Raw genomic sequence first — 16,497 nt, forward strand, 5'->3', positions numbered from 1 at the left:
TGTGTCATTCCAATGGCTGAGGGTATGGGTGACAACCCCAAGGATAGAGATTCTAAGGGGAATCTGAAGAGCTCTAATCAAAATTCTCCTACCCCTGAGATGTCAACGAAAGGTAATTTGGATTCTGCATCAACATTAGACACTATTTTATTCAAACTTAATTCAGTCCACGACATTACTCAAAGTACCAAAACGAACACCGATTTGCTTCAAGTTGAGGGTGTGGCAATTCGTAATGATCTCAAAAATCTCTCTTCACATGTTTCTAATGCGGAAACTCGAATAAGCAATGTTGAGGACTTCACAAACAAGCAAGCTAAACATGTTCAAGGTATGGAATGCTCTTTAGCTTCATTTAGGAGGCATCTAACTGAACAGGAGGACAGAAATCGAGGAAGTAACCTTCGAATTTTTGGCTAACCGGAGGACTGTGAGAAATCTGCCCCTTCAGTACTGGATTTTCTTCTTACTTGGATTCCTTCGGTTCTGAACATTACATTTCAGAAAAACTTTGAAATAGAACGTGCTCAGAGTACTCCCCTTTAAGCCTAAATCATTATCCTCGCCAAGACCAATGATTAAGCCTCTACGTCACCAACACACTGAGCAAATTCTGGCGCAAATGAGAAAGATTAAAAGGCCATGGGAAGGCCATAGGATTTCTATCTCACAGGATTTTGCCAGAGACAATGTCATTCATCGAAAAGGTTTTTTGAATCGCCGCCGAAGACTCATTGATATGAATATTCCATTTTCCTTTGTAGGTCCCTCAAGATTTCGCATAATATTCAGAGGTAGTTCACAGGTTTTTTATGAACCTGCAGATCTCTCTACCTTTTTGGATAATCAATCCTTTATGTTCTCCCAAGGAACTCTTTAGGATTTATAAAGAGATTACAACACCTCCCCCTGTCTTAGAGCAGGCAGATACATCAGCACAATCATGTAACGCCATCGCGGAATTTTTCCATAAAAAGGTACGCGACATTTACAACAGTTTCCCAGATGATGCCAGAACTGGCTCTAACCTTCTTCCTCCTCACGAAGAAGCAGCGTGGGAGGCGACGATCGAAGACTGCCTCACAGTATTCCAGACTCCGTCGGATGATCTCCTGATAGCCATTGCTAAAGGCATTAAATCAGGCTCCCCGCATGATCCTGCCCCTGCCAAATTTCTGAACAGCGCCATGAGTCATCTGGCACCCTATGTTGGCCATGTTCTATCTACCTCCTTTGACACCGGCAAGGTCCCTCTCCGGTGGAAACAGGCAGTCGTTCTGCCTCTGAAGAAAAAACCCAACATCAGTGCGTCCCAGCTTAGTAACTTACGCCCCATATCGCTTTTACCCTTCTTTTCTAAACTGGCGGAAAAGCTGGTAAACCAACAACTCTCCGCGCACATAGAGTCCAGAGGCCTCCTGCACACCAACCAATCGGGCTTTCGTGCACGCCACTCCACAGAATCAGCCCTCCTTTTTTCAACTGAGGCACTGAGGAGGCACGTAGATGCGGGACATGTGGCAGCACTAGTGCTTCTGGACCTCAGTGCAGCCTTCGACACTGTAGCACATCATACGCTGCTGCAGTGTCTGAAGAAAGGAGGGGTGACAGGCCGGGCCTGGTTATGGCTGGAATCTTTTCTCACCAACCGCAGCTTCTCGGTAGAGCAAGGAGGAGCACGCTCCGACACCTTTGACCTTGGTCAAGGAGTGCCGCAGGGCTCAAGTCTCAGTCCAACCCTTTTTAATCTATATGTCACCCCAGTGGCTTCTACGGCAGAACGATATGGGGTAGAAGTAGTGACATACGCAGACGACACACAGTTGGTGGTCGCTCTGACCCAACCTGCTGAACAAGCTGCCGCTAATTTCTCAGCATGCCTCCAGGACATGGCGGGATGGATGGCGAAGAATTGCCTCCGTCTTAACGGTGACAAGACTGAGGTGCTGATTGTTGGAAAACCTCCCTCAGTCTGGACATCTGCCTGGTGGCCACAGACCCTGGGGCCATTTCCTACCCCTAGTGATCAGGTCAAGAATCTGGGAATATGGGTGGACTCGAAATTGGACTACGACTAGCATACCAGACGGGTAGCCGGTACGTGCTTTTCGATCTTACGGAAACTCCGCAAAACCATCGACCTGCTCCCTGAATCATCTAGGAAGACCCTTGTCCACGCCCTGGTCACATCAAGATTGGACTACGGCAACGCCCTATATCTGGGGGCCAGTGCCTCTAGCCGGCGGCGACTGCAGACTATCCAGAACGCTGCCGCCCGCCTGGTCCTCCGGTTGCCCAGAAGAGCCCCATCAAATAAATCCCTTCAGACTCTTCACTGGCTCCCGATCAATGAAAGAATTGATTTCAAAGTCCTTTGTATCAGTCATAGGATAGTACATGGCAAGAGCCCGGCCTTCCTTCAGAACCTTCTATGCCCCTACACGCCCACTCGTCAACTCCGCTCGCTAGGAGCAGGCCTCCTCGCTGTCCCCAGACACAAGAAAGCCAGAATGGGAGGAAGATCCTTTCGCATTCTGGCAGCACGTAAATGGAACTCTCTCCCCCTGAGCTTAAGAGCGGAAACATCAGAGCTCATCTTCCGTAGAAAGCTCAAAACATTCCTCTTTCCCAATGATTAGCCAGTCTTGTTTGTCTAACGGAGTCGATGGCTCTTCTGACAGCGCGGGGACACACGGAAGTGTAACCATGCGCTCTATAAATTCAGAAATAATAATAATAATAATTTCAGATGGAGCCCTAGTCTCTTCCTGGTGCCTCTCATTCTTAACCTCTTTCAGTGCCGGATGGGTTGGTTTCATATGTCCTTTGCCTTACCATTAGTTTTATGGGTTATCTTATTCATATGCTAGAGCCTTGAGAACTTCCTCTCACAGTGTACTTATGACATGTTTGGTTTTTTAAGTAGACTTTACTATTTATTTCCTGTACATTATATATTTATTATTGTTTCCTAAATGTTACAATGTTAGATAGTCATAGCATTTCTTATATTCTACTGATTGTGATTTATTTATTGCCCATTGTTTTTAATTAATTAGCTTCCTATATATTTGAGTATAGGTTCACAATTACTATCTATTTCTATAGTGGTGGGTACTTTAGTGGGTTATAAATTATAATGTGTTCTATTGCCTTTTTGTAATGCCTAATACCTCGTGTTGAAACTCATTGCATCACTTTTGATCAATTCCCATACTCTAGGCTGTTACTTATAATATGTATGATTGTTATGTTTTACTGCCATAACTTAGTGTTACCGTAGGCTGCTTTTCATAATTTATAGATTGTTTTTTATGACACGTTCATTTAATATTGCCTTAGACGGTTATTTAATAGGTCTAATATTGCTTTTTATGATGTCCTACCTTAATATTACCGTAGGCCAGAGGTCTTCAATCTGTGGGGCGCGACCCACAGGGGGGTCGTGGAGTCCTTGAAAGGGGGTCGCAGATTCTGCAGAGTGCAGTTCAGGCGTTGATCTGATTGAGGGTGCTCACGGCGGAGGCCTAATTCACACCGAGGTGTGAAAAACATCCAAGCCTCATTAACAAGTAAAAGGTCTTTTAAAGACCTGTCAAGTACTCGGGTGTGGCTGTGTGTGTGTCCCTGAAGCTGTTTCAGCCGGGCTCACATACACGAGCTGGGCAGGAGGGGGTGGGGGGGCTGGGGGCTGGGGGAGCAGGCTGCAGTGTGCATCATGCAAAGCATTATCCTGATATTAAAGGTAAGCTTTAACAGTTTGGGATAATCTTTATTCTTCTGTGCTGAGTTACTGAATTGTTCAATTAGTCACTCTTCCTCCACATAACCAGGGTTGGTGCCTGAATATAGCGGGCTAAGGCAGCAGACTACAGGCGCTATCTAGTGGTGGTGCCAAATAACAGCAAAAGTCCCCAAAAAAATACTAACACATTTTCCTTGAATTAAAAGGTTTTCAGTGGCAAAACAGAATTTTTCCTCGATTGCTGAAAATTCTTGTATTGTAGCATATTTAAAGTTATAGTAATGTGAAAGGGTAACTTAAAAAAATCAATGAATGTTGGATCTGAAAAGGAACACGGATTTTCTAAGTAAGTCTATTTTGCTGCACGTCTGGTAGATATTAGCAATAGTACATCATTTCATAGAAAAAATGAATGGACTACAAATTGAGAGGGGGGGCCTGGGGGAGCAGGCTGTAGTGTAGCCCTTTGAGTTCAATGGATGTTGAGCGCCTGGAGCTGCGGGTCCCGTGACACGTGACACCCGCCCAGCAGGGAGGCACAGCGATGCCCTCCCATGAGCGGGAAAGAAGAAGGGTGGACGGATGAAGGATGGATGGATGGATGAAAGGGTGGATGGATGGATGGATGGATGGATGGATGGATAAAAGGTTGCATGGATGAATTATGGCTGGATGGATGTGTAAAAAGATGGGTGGATGAATGATGGATGAATGATGGATGAATGATGGATGAATGATGAATGATGGATGGATGGATGAAAGGGTGGATGGATGAATGATGGATGAAGGATAGATGGATGAAGGATAGATGGATGAAGGATAGATGGATGAAGGATAGATGCATGGATGGAAGGATGAAAGGGTGGATGGATGAAGGATGGATGGATGGATGGATGAAAGGGTGGATGGATGTATAGATGGATAAAAGGTTGCATGGATGAATGATGCATGGATTGATGTATAGATGGATAAAAGGTTGCATGGATGAATGATGCATGGATGGATGTGTGAAAAGGTGGGGGGATGAATGATGGGTGGATGGATGGATGGATGAAAGGGTGGGTGGATGGATGTATGGATGAAAGGGTGGATGGATGAAGGATGGATGTATGGATGGGAGGATGAAAGGGTGGATGGATGTATGGATGGATAAAAGGTTGCATGGATGAATGATGGATGGATGTGTGAAAAGGTGGCTGGGTGAATGATGGGTGGATGGATGGAAGGGTGTATGGGTAAAGGATGGATGTATAGATGGAAGGATGAAAGGGTGGATGGATGAAGGATGGATGTATGGATGGAAGGATGAAAGGGTTGATGGATGGATGTGTGAAAGTGTGAGTGGATGAATGATGGACGCATGTGATGAGGTCTAACAGGCACATTTATGGTTGTCAAAAGTTGATGATGAGGAGTACCAGTTTCTAGAAACTTTTGTTGGAAGGGGGTGATTACGCCTAAAAAGGTTTTACAAGGGGGTCTCGGCATCACAAAGTTTGAAGACCTCTGCCGTAGGCTGTTTTTTAATATCTATTATTGTTCTTTATGAGGCCTTATCTTAATATTGCCTTAGTCTGTTATCTCTCATATTTATTATTGCTACTTAGGATGCTTTAATCGAATATTTCCTTAGCCTGTAATTTATAATATTTATTATGATTACTTATGATGTATTAATTGACTAATCTTAGCTTGTTATATATAATGCCTTTTATTGTTATTTATGATGCCTTATTCGCACTTTGTCTTATTAATATTCATGTTACCTGCATATGCTATTTTGTATTCTTATATTTATCAGTTTTTGGATTATCTATCCTCTGATTCTCGTAGAATGTTGTCAATATAGGATTCATGTGTTTTTTTTTAAATGTTCTGTTGCTTAATGACATTTACTTTTGAGCGGTCTGCACTGGTAGTGTTGGCCCCTGTGGTTGTGCCTCCATGTTTTTTCTCCCCATGCAATGTGTCTTCTACAGACATCCCCTGGTGGGGTTTTTCCTTTTATATGCTCCTTTTTTCTTTGAAACATCTTTTCTCTTTCTTCTTTTCTTTCTTGTTCCTTCTTCTCCTATTTTTCTCTTTTCTTCTTTGGGGACTCCTGCTTCGGTTCATTTTTTATGTTTTTTCTGTTGGTCATTTACTTATGTACCTGTTATCAGGTTGCATAATCTTACTCCTCTCTGGTATCGGATGCTTTTATTTATTTTGTGTCATGTCTATTCATGTCTAGTCTAAACGTAATCTCTCTTAACGTTCGTGGATTGAATCATCCTGTTAAGAGATCCAAGATCCTAGATTACTGTAAAAGCCTATCTGGTGATATTGTTCTTCTTTAGGAGACTAAGATTACTTTTAAGGAAGCTTTACTTCTACAGAAAAAGTGGGTCTTGGATGTTGTTTGTTCTGAAGCTGCTGGTAAAAAGAATGGGGTTGTAACCTTGATTTCCAAGAATTCTGGCTCGTCTATTGTTTCTGCTGAGCACGATACAGATGGCTGCTCTCTCGCTTGTCCAATGGCTCCGATGATTTATATGTAATGAATATTTATGCTCCCAACATTGATGATCAACTCTTTTGGTGTTCAATAAATACAAAAACTCTCTGATATCCCTCAAAATGCTAGAACAATTGTTGGAGGTGATTTTAATTTACCTTTGGATCCTATCTTGGATAGGCATTCCGCTTTTAAATTTCGTCCTCTTAAGTCGCATAAACAAATGCTTAATATGTGCTCCTCATCAGCTTTCTGACGTTTTGAGGTTACATTATCCTACGGTAGCGACTTCACGTTTTTCTCCTCCCCACATTCTAGTTTTTCGCGCATTGGTTATCTTCTGGTTGATGCTGCTCTTTTAAAACACACGAGTAATGCTATAATTCACTCAATAGTTATTTCTGATCACGCTGCGGTCTCACTTACTCACCTCTCTCTGGCGGATAAACAAGTGCCTTGTACTTGGCGTCTTAACACAGAGATTTTGGATGACAAAGATGAAGTTCAAGAACTCTTGGTGGAGATTGACAATTTTTTCAATGACAATGAGTCCTCAGTGAGGCCCCCAGTTGTACTTTGGGATGCATTTAAATGCACTATTAGGGGTCCTACTATCAAGAAAATGTCAAAAAGAAATAGCGATATCAGAATTTGCTGCAATCTTTGGGGGATGAGATCAAATGCAAAGAGAGATTGTATAGAAGCTCTAACAATAACTCCATCTTGCAAGATATTAAAAGTTTGAAATACTCTTTCAACTCTATCGTCACTAAGAGAGCACATATTGGGGTACAGGCGCAAAAATCTAAACGCTTGTTGCTTCAAAATAGAGCAGGTAAGATGTTGGCTGCCACTTTAAAGTATCAAAATACTAAAGGCAACACTGCTCAGATTTCCTGTATTAATGACAGTAACGGTTCTTTCGTGATTTTTATGAAAGACTTTATACTCCCAAAGATTAATGTGACTTATCTGTGTGCCAGCAATTTGTGTCTTTGATCCCTACACAGACTATTTCGCAGTCAGAGATGGCTGCTCTGGGACGACCTATTGATTCTGATGAAATAATTCAAGCCATTCGGACGACTCAGTCGGGGAAGGCTTCAGGGCCTTATCCTATTGCTTTTTACAAGACTTTCTTATCTTCAATATAAAATATCTTAACCCCTTCAGCGCTGATGACAAGGCCAGCTCGTCATGGGTGTTACCTGCCCTGCGCTTATGACGAGCTGGCCTTGTCATGAACAATGGGAAATAAGAGCAATCAGCACCCAGCGGGAAAACCCTTAGCACCCAAGGTGTTAAGGAAGTTTTTGACCATTTTTTATTATCAGGCAAAGTTTCTGGGTCAGCCGCTGAGGCTCCCATTGTCGTAATTCCGAAAGAAGGGAAAGATCATTGGGAGATTAAAATTTTTCGTCCAATCTCGCTTTTAAATATGGAAGCTAAGATTTCTGCTAAAATCCTAGCTAAACGTTTAGAAGGCCTTATCCTTAGGCTTATCCATGGGTCTCAGACAGGCTTTGTAAAAGGGAGACTTGCTAGAGATATTGTTTGAACCTTTTGTCACATATTAGAGAAAGCAAAGCTTTCTGCTTTCCCTTCGGCAGCGATTGCTCTGGATGCCGAAAAAGGCTTTTGATAAAGTGTCATGGCCCTTTTTACAAGCAGTACTCCAATCTCATAACTTAGGCGATTCCTTCATCAATATGGTAATGTCCTTATATGTGCAACCTAAAGCTAACATCAGAGTTAATGGGGCTAGGTCTTCTTTTTTTACTCTACGCCAAGGTACTAGACAGGGGTGCCGTTATCACCTCTTCTTTGGTCTATAGACCCTCTCCTTCGGTTACTCAATCTGAATAAGAATATCAAAGGTTTTCAATTTGGTCCACATACAATTAAAACGGCAGCGTATGCAGACGATGTTCTCAATTTTTTGAAGACATTGCTACTGCCATTCCTGCTATCTCGAATACCATTAAAGAGTTTTCACAAGTTTCAGGATATACTCTGTACAGAGAAAAGACACAAAATGTTCCCTCAATGTGATGTGCTTCCCTTCTCACATGGAGGAGGCTGGCTTTAAATGGCAGTCGACTCACATTAAATACTTAGGAAATTGGTTTTGCAATAACATTTTAGATACCATATCTTATAATGAATCCCGTATTCTAGTTAGGGTAAAAGATCTTGTGTCCTCCTGGTCTTCGAAATATATATCCTGGTGGGGACGACTTCAAACTCTTAAGATGATGATAACTGATTATTAACTTCGTATCTTGCATGCTACCTGTGAAACTCTCTTCATCCTTTTGAGATTGATTCACTTACGTCAAAATTTTTATGGAATGATAAGCACGCCAAAATTGCATATAAACATCTTAGAAAACCATCTGTTTTGGGTGGATGTATTCTTCCAGATTGGAATTTTATCAAATTGCCTTTTTATCGTCTCAAGGTGCTCTTTGATTTTTATCGGATTCCCTTCATACCCCCCATGGTTATATATTGAATGGGATCTGTGTACACCTCTTTCTACCCTTTCCTTTCCAACTGCTTCTAAGCTGGTGCTACCCCATTCATCCCGTATTATTTCAGACACAATTAGTGCTCTAAAGTAGATTGATAAAAAAGTGTCCAAATCCATTAATAAAACAAGATGGTCTTCACTATGGTATAACCTTAGGATTGTCACTGATATTGATCCTGCTACGATGGCTTCCTGGGCTTCTAAAGGTCTGACATTGGTCAAACATCTTTACGATTCCAATCAAGATCCTCTTCCCTTTTCCTCTTTAGCCAGCACATATAATCTTATGGATTTCTATTCCTTTTTACATTTTTTAGAGTTGTCCTTTGTAAAGAGTCGGCTACTATTTCACTCTTATTGAAGTGGTCACGTTCAGGTCATACAGCCTCGAAAATATACAAGTTTTTATCTACGTCACTCCCCTCTCAGGCTAATATTACAAAAGATAAATGGTCACATCATTTTGATAGTGATATCGTCAAACATATCTCGCAAGAGTCTTGGCAATTAATTGGGAAGGTCTCATTACAGAATAAGATTGCACCTTCTCTTATGCAATCTAAATTCTTTTCTAAGAATCTTCTACATTGGACCCCTGCTCGCTTATACAAGATGTGTTGGACCTGGGCCTTTTTGGCAGGTTCACCCCGAAACTTTTTGCTTTTTCCTAGCCTGTTTCTGTGACCTGGTGTTGGTGATTTTAGGCCTCTGCGCACTTTTTCACTGTGGTACAGTATAAAGTGTGTGAGCTGTCTCTGTGTGTGGTGAGAGTGACCTGCCCTCCCATAGGAATGCATGGGGAATATGTGTGACCATGGTAGTTCCTGATGTGTGAGGAGTGCAGGGGCGAGTTTGGTATGTGCGAACTCGTGAGATTGAATGCTGCACAATGATGTATGCGGCATGAATGTGTCTAGTGTTGAAGTGCCACTTCTAGAAGTTGGCATGTTTGTGTAATTTGTGTCTGGCGTGTGATTGGCTGGAGCTGGCAGGTGAGCCTGGCTCCAAGAGTCTGGATGGGTCTGCCCGGTGATGAGTTGAGAGATTAGCATGCTGATGTGAGGGGAGGGGTGCACCCGAGACCTGAATAGGGCTGGGCTTTCCCCACACAATGCTGGCTCCACCCCCTGTGGTGCGTCTGATGTCCCTAGCCTGGCCAGTGAAAGGAGTTCCCCATAACCAGTTGTAACTGATTCTCACACTGCCTGCACCCTGCTAGACAAAGGATTTTGGGTATAAAAAGGGTGCTGTGACACTCTGAAAATGTTCTTGTTTCTGACTTGAATCCTGCCAGGGGCGTGCTGCTGCTTGGGCCCAGGGGAAGGCTTGCATCCCAGGGCCCTGCCTAGCCCCTGGATACCTGATGGACCTGGAAGCCTCGTCCTGTGATGTCCTGCTTGTGCTGGGACCCTCCTTGTTATGGGGGTTATTTCTGGGGCCTTTTTTGAGTTCTGGGCCCCCAGCGCCTTATGGGCGCTTTGTCCTGGTTGCTGGGCAGAGCGCTGTCATTTTCCCTCGGGGGAAGCGCTCCTGCCATCCTGTTGCTGATCGGGTGGCCATCATGCCTATTATTTTAATTATGGCAGGAGCCCACCCTGCATTATGGCCTTTATTGTTTATATATCTAGGGTGCCCACCCCTCGTTATGCCAGAGAACTCACCGCCATCAGCCCCGGGGTCCACTAACGAGACCGAAGGGGCCGTGCAGTGATTGGGCCGCTGCAGGAGGATCGTTTGAGGGGCCGCGCTGTGATTGGCCCGCTGTAGGAGGCGCGACTGAGGGGCCGCGATGTGATTGGCCCAGTGCTCATGGCCCAGCGCTCAGGGAGACCGGAAGAGAAGCCGCCCGAGCCTCGAGGGCTTGCCTCTAAGCCCTGGTCCCGAGATGGGGGACCGGGTGAACGTGGGCACTGTCGGGCGGGGCTCCCATGAGCGAGGAGGAGCCCTGCGTGCCGCTGCGAGGGACAAGTGCCGCCTCTACCGATAGAGAGCCTCCGCCAGAGCCGGTGAGTAGGGCGCAAGGCGGGGGAAGCGACGGATGTGGTGCCAATGAGAGCACCAAGCCAAGAGCGGCCCCGGGTGTTGAGTGGGCCACTCCTACAATTGGGGGCATTTCTATTTGCGCTCACCGAGGGTGCAGATGGAGTTTGGTGGTGCCGGTGCACGGCACTGAGTTAGAGCGGCCCCGTCTGTCAGCGGGCCGCTCCAACGATGGAGATGCTGTTTTCAGAGCCCTGAGAGGCTCCTGGGCAGTTAATGATTCAGAGTCCCCAGAGGGGGGGCTCCAACGATCTTGGGGGCATTTTGTTTCAGAGCCCCTGAGGCTTCAGCGCGCTCCGCCTTCTGGGGGCCAGATTTTCCTTCGTGGTCCTTGAGGGACATGATCGTTTTGGGAGCTAGAGTGCTCCGAGGGGCATAACTGATTTCAGAGCCTAGAGGGCTCCAACGCTGTGAAACAGGATTCCAGAGCCAGATGGCTCAGGTTGGCGCAGTTTTGTTTCTGAGGGCCAGTGAGGGCCCTGTCGCAGTTATGTTGTCTCCCAGCTGCCCAGCAATTAGTGGGCAGCTGCACCGTTTAGGCGCAATAGAGAGAGTCCCTAGGAGGGACAGAGATGGCACAGTGGTGCCAGGCCTTCCACAGCTACGCAGCACTTAGTGCCAGCTGCAACGATTAGGCCCTGTTACTGTTCTCAGCTGCTCAGCAAGTAGTGGGAAGCTGCAACGTTTAGGTTTGCGCCGGTGGCGCAACCCTGACTGGCGCTGCGATGGCAGCTCGCCCTGACATTCTGGACACAGGGCATTTGAGCCCTTCTTGAGATGGCCAGTTGGCCAGGGGGCTGGTATGTGATTTCTGCGCAATATGATTTTTGCTATGTTTATAAATGTAATTGCCTAATGTGATTTTTGCGCAATGTGATGTTACTGTGATTGTGAGGTTACTTTACCTGTGTAGGTTTATGTTAGTGAGAGTTTACTTCACTGTGAGTCACGTCCCTTAATGTGAGTTATGCTTAGGGGAGCGTCTAATATGTTTAGACTAGTGAGAGATTGCCTACTGTAGTTATACTGGTTAGGCCTAAATGTGATTGATGTGTAATGTGCTATGCCATTATGCCTGTGACACCTCTGAATGTGTTTTATGCATTATGTGTCTTACCTAAACCTGCAAATGTTTCTATGCATCATGTGTAATGCTTCTGACCTATACCCCTAAACGTATTTTATTCTTAGGTGGTTGTGTTTTGCCTAGTATAGTTTGTACTGGAGAGGTTATGTGTCCATGCGTGATCTATGCCTATGGTTATTAGTATTGAGTAGTGTGTACCTACCTGTTACCAGTGGTTACTGGTTGTGACCTATAATTGTTATTTTGTGCTACACTGATTCTAAGTTCTAGAAGGGCTATTTCTGCTAAGTGTTGATTCTGACAGTGGCCCATGTGACCCTGTCCTGGTGTAAATAATCATATGTGAATATTGCCCATGCCAGTTGGCACAATGTATATTGTGTGATTACTATCTGATGTGTTTTGACAATACAAAAGTTATTTTTATATAACCTTGTGTGGAGTTCCTTTTGTGGTGTGCCTAGGATGTTGTTGCTGTTGTGTGCGTGCGCAAATGATTTACACATTGCCTCCGGGATAAGCCTGTCTGCTCGTGCCAAGCTACCAAGGGAGTGAGCAGGGGTTATCTTGGCGTGTGACTCCCTTGCCCTGACTAGAATGGTGCTTTCTGCCTGGTTTTGGCGTAAGCCTTAGCTAACCAGAAATCCCAATTCTAACAAGATGAAATTACGAGATAATGATCTTTGATGGAATTGCAATTTAGTCTCAGGTACTCACCAACATATGTTTTTTGAATGTTCGTTATTACATTCCTTTTGGGATTTGATTAAGAAACATCTATCACTAATCTTTGATATTCCAGTAGGGCTCTCGTTACGCATGACTTTATTGGGTCCTTGGGCTGCATGCATTCCTCTTCCCTTGGATAATACTGATATGCAGTTGTTAGATCTTCTTATATTCATTGACGTTAAAAATATTTTAACCGAGTGGAAATCCTTCAATCTCCTGTCCTAGCATACTTGGTGGGACTGGGTATAGTTTCTTCGAGGGGCGCATACTTCTGTAGAAGAGAAACATTGTACTCCTTTCACCTCTAATACTATTTGGAGGTCTTTAGATAAGTATATGGACCTGTCCTCTCAAGGGTCGGTAGCCCAATATCCTTTTGTCTCTACTTCTTAATATATTCATTTATTTATTTTCCACTGCAGGGGGAGCCCCCATTTCTCATTTCTTTTTTATCATTTATCAATTATCATTTATCAATCTATTTATGTGTATCACTTTTTATCCATCACTTTATATATTTATATCGTTCCCCCTCTTTCTCTCTTCCTGCTTTCCCTGTTCTTTTTTTTATCTTTTCTTTCTCTTATCTTTCTCTCTTCTCCTTTTTCCCATTCTACTATTTTTTGGATTATGTGCAATACAACAAATATTTTATCATTCTAGTATGAAATAATCTTGACATATTATGCGTTGCTTTTGTATTGGTTGTGATCTCATTATTTCTCTGACATGTCATTATATATTTGTGTTTAAATGTTTTAATTGCTTAGTGTTTACTTTGCCGAGATGTACTGCATTCTATCATAATTGTACGTATTCTTATTTTTAAAATAAATAAAATATTGGAGAAAAAAATAATAATAATAATAATTCTTTTGCAGGTATTATTATGACATAAATGACTAGCCCAAAAATGCATCTTCATTCGCAACCAGTCAGGCCACATACAGAGGGGGAAGTTCTATAATCCCCCCAAAAATACTAACTGAAAATTATGTCAATTGAAAATCCTGTTCTAGGCCCGAAGCTCAACAGAGAACCATTAGGTCATGTTAAGAGCATAGCAGGAGTCAAAGAGCAAAGGTTTTTTATAGCCAGGTAATGCCTAGGTTCTCTGAATATAAATTGGCTGACATTAAAGAAACATTCAATTGCATGTTTTTAATAGGGTTAACTACGTTATTGCAGGAACTTCAGAGGATAATGGACTGCTACTGGTGTTAGTGGTCCTGAGCTCGTATTGATGGCCTTAACAAGGATGTAGGTGATTTTACCATAGAATATACTTGTGAACATGGGAATTACCTGAGGGCATCACTATAACATACTAACGAAAGAAACCAGGATAGTTACTCACCTGGCTTCATGTCCATATTAGACCATACATTGGCATTTAGGGCCTGCACGATCCGTTTCACTCCAGTGGATTCAGGAAAGTCATCTAAATAAAATGATCAAAAGCAGTATTCATAAGCTAATGTAAGTGCAGAAACCTAAGCAAAATCAATCCTACAGAAGTTAGTTCATCACAATCCTGAAACAAAATGACTACGTTTTATTAAAATACTTTTGAACACACTGCTCAGTCTAGTGTGACATTGTGTAACTATGTTGAGCCTGCACTACCATTTTCTGCTCCGAGACCCTTTGAGGAAATGTAGGAAGGTTGAGAATTATGTGGTGATCCTGGTTAGGCCTCACCATGGACCGGTTTCTGGCATCCCCGGAAGCTTGTCTCCTTTCCAGTGAAGAATTGGCTTGGTAGCCTGGTCTGCCCTGTTCCCATGATGCACTGGGCCAGGGACAGACTAATTTGCATGTAGCCAGGTTCTGAGCTGGGATGGTGCAGTGAGCTAAAAAACGGTGATGGATCAAGCCCTGATCTTTGGACTGGGTAAGAGTGGTCTGCTTAATTCAGACACTCTGTTCATCACCGCCCCCTTTTCTGAATCAATTAGGGTGTGGCACCACAAGATATGTGCATTAAAAGGGTGGATATGGCATTCCTCCACACTTGTGGTTGCCTCATTACATTTAGAGGTGGGGAGCCTTCTTGGCTTCTGATGGCTGAATCTCAGAAAGCTTTCACGTGGCATACTCTTACCTGGTGGCCCACCTGCCATTTTATAGCATAATCTCAGCAAGCTTTCACGTGGGATGCTTTTACCTGGTGGCCTGCCTGTCATCTGATGGCAGCATCTCCGTTAGTTTTCACGTGGAATACTCTTACTTGGTGGCCCACCTGCCATATGATGGCAGAATCTCAGCAAGCTTTCATGTGGGATACTCTTGCCTAGTGGGCCACCTGCCATGTGATAGCAGAATCTCAGCAAGCTTTCACGTGGGTTACTCTTGCCTAGTAGCAGAATCTCAGCAAGCTTTCACGTGGGATACTCTTGCCTAGTGGGCCACCTGCCATGTGATAGCAGAATCTCAGCAAGCTTTCACGTGGGTTACTCTTGCCTAGTGGGCCACCTGCCATGTGATAGCAGAATCTCAGCAAGCTTTCACGTGGGTTACTCTTGCCTAGTGGGCCACCTGCCATGTGATAGCAGAATCTCAGCAAGCTTTCACGTGGGATACTCTTATTTGGTGGCCACCTGCCCTGTGATAACAGAATCTCAGCAAGCTTTCACGTGGCATACTCTTACCTGGTGGCCCACCTGCCATCTAATGGCAGAATCTCAGCAAGCTTACACGTGGGATACTCTTGCCTAGTGGGCCACCTGCCATGTGATAGCAAAATCTCAGCAAGCTTTCACATGGGATACTCTTGCCTAGTGGGCCACCTGCCACGCGATAGCAAAATCTCAGCAAGCTTTCACGTGGGATACTCTTAACTGGTGGTCCACCAGCCACAGGTCTGACAGTTTCCGAATATTGAGATGATTATCATCTTTAGAGCAGGTTTTCCGATGCTGATGTTCCCACCTGTGTCTGCCATGTAAGGCCTGGCACCCTTGTGCTAGAAAAGTAAGTAATGGAAAACTCCCAGCACAGTTTTGTTTCACAGAAACAGCATTTAAGTCAAACTAAAATAACGCCTAGAAGATCACCATGATATGGTGGCCTGTCCTGCATTACGTTTATACTATAAGGGCACTTTTATTGTATGCGAGAGCACTCTGTAAAATTCTGCACAAGTGGTGGATATGTTTAACACTTTGGCTGCTAAGGGTTTTCCCCTCCGGTGCTGACTTTTTTGAAAGCTCATTTATTCATGACGAGCTCAGCTCGTCATAAGCACAGCTCAACTGTGCCTCATGACGAGCTGAGCTCGTCATGAGCATCGAAGGGGTTAAGTGAAGGGGACCAGTCTCTGCTGAACAGGCAACGGCAGGGTTTTCAAAACGTTAAATGCATCCCAATATCAATATTCAACTGCACACTGCTTTACCATCAGGAAAGGCTTTAATAATCACACAATGTTATGCCATGGTACAAGGCTTTTGTCAAATGTGCATATATCTGGAAGATTTCATGGCACTACAGGGTGAAGGTGGTACAGAAGCAAGGAACGTTCCCTAAAACACAGCCACAAGGCCTGTGTTTCACAAAATCAAAGGGTTTGCAACTGCGTAATGGCTTTTTACAATGTACAAAATACCATTTACAAGTGCAATCATTCTGAATTTGGAATACGAAAGGTTGTGAAAGATGCATCCCTCACCTATTCACAAGTCACAAAGGTATGCATCACTGGTTTGGACGACAATTGCGATGGCAAACCATTGAACAGTTACTGATCCCAGATTTGGGGAGGTAACTTAATTGTAAAGAGAAAGTTACACCCATGGGACAGGTTTCCCATTCGGTAATTAAGCCGGGTGGCCTTGGAGAAGCAAGCAGTACTTTAAATGACT

General features: G+C 43.9%; 1 protein-coding gene across 1 annotated transcript in view; it reads right to left on the reverse strand.

Annotated features, from left to right (window-relative positions):
- Positions 1 to 16,497, reverse strand: part of AAGAB (alpha and gamma adaptin binding protein) — a 184,343-nt gene that overhangs the window by 46,371 nt on the left and 121,475 nt on the right. The window contains exon 5 of the mRNA XM_086958008.1: positions 13,992 to 14,075. Coding sequence (XP_086814134.1) covers positions 13,992 to 14,075 — 84 coding nt within the window. The remainder of the gene's footprint in view (positions 1 to 13,991; positions 14,076 to 16,497) is intronic.

This window comes from Lissotriton vulgaris, chromosome 2_1 (genome assembly GCF_964263255.1).
Source record: "Lissotriton vulgaris chromosome 2_1, aLisVul1.2, whole genome shotgun sequence".
Classification (NCBI taxonomy): Eukaryota; Metazoa; Chordata; class Amphibia; order Caudata; family Salamandridae; genus Lissotriton; species Lissotriton vulgaris.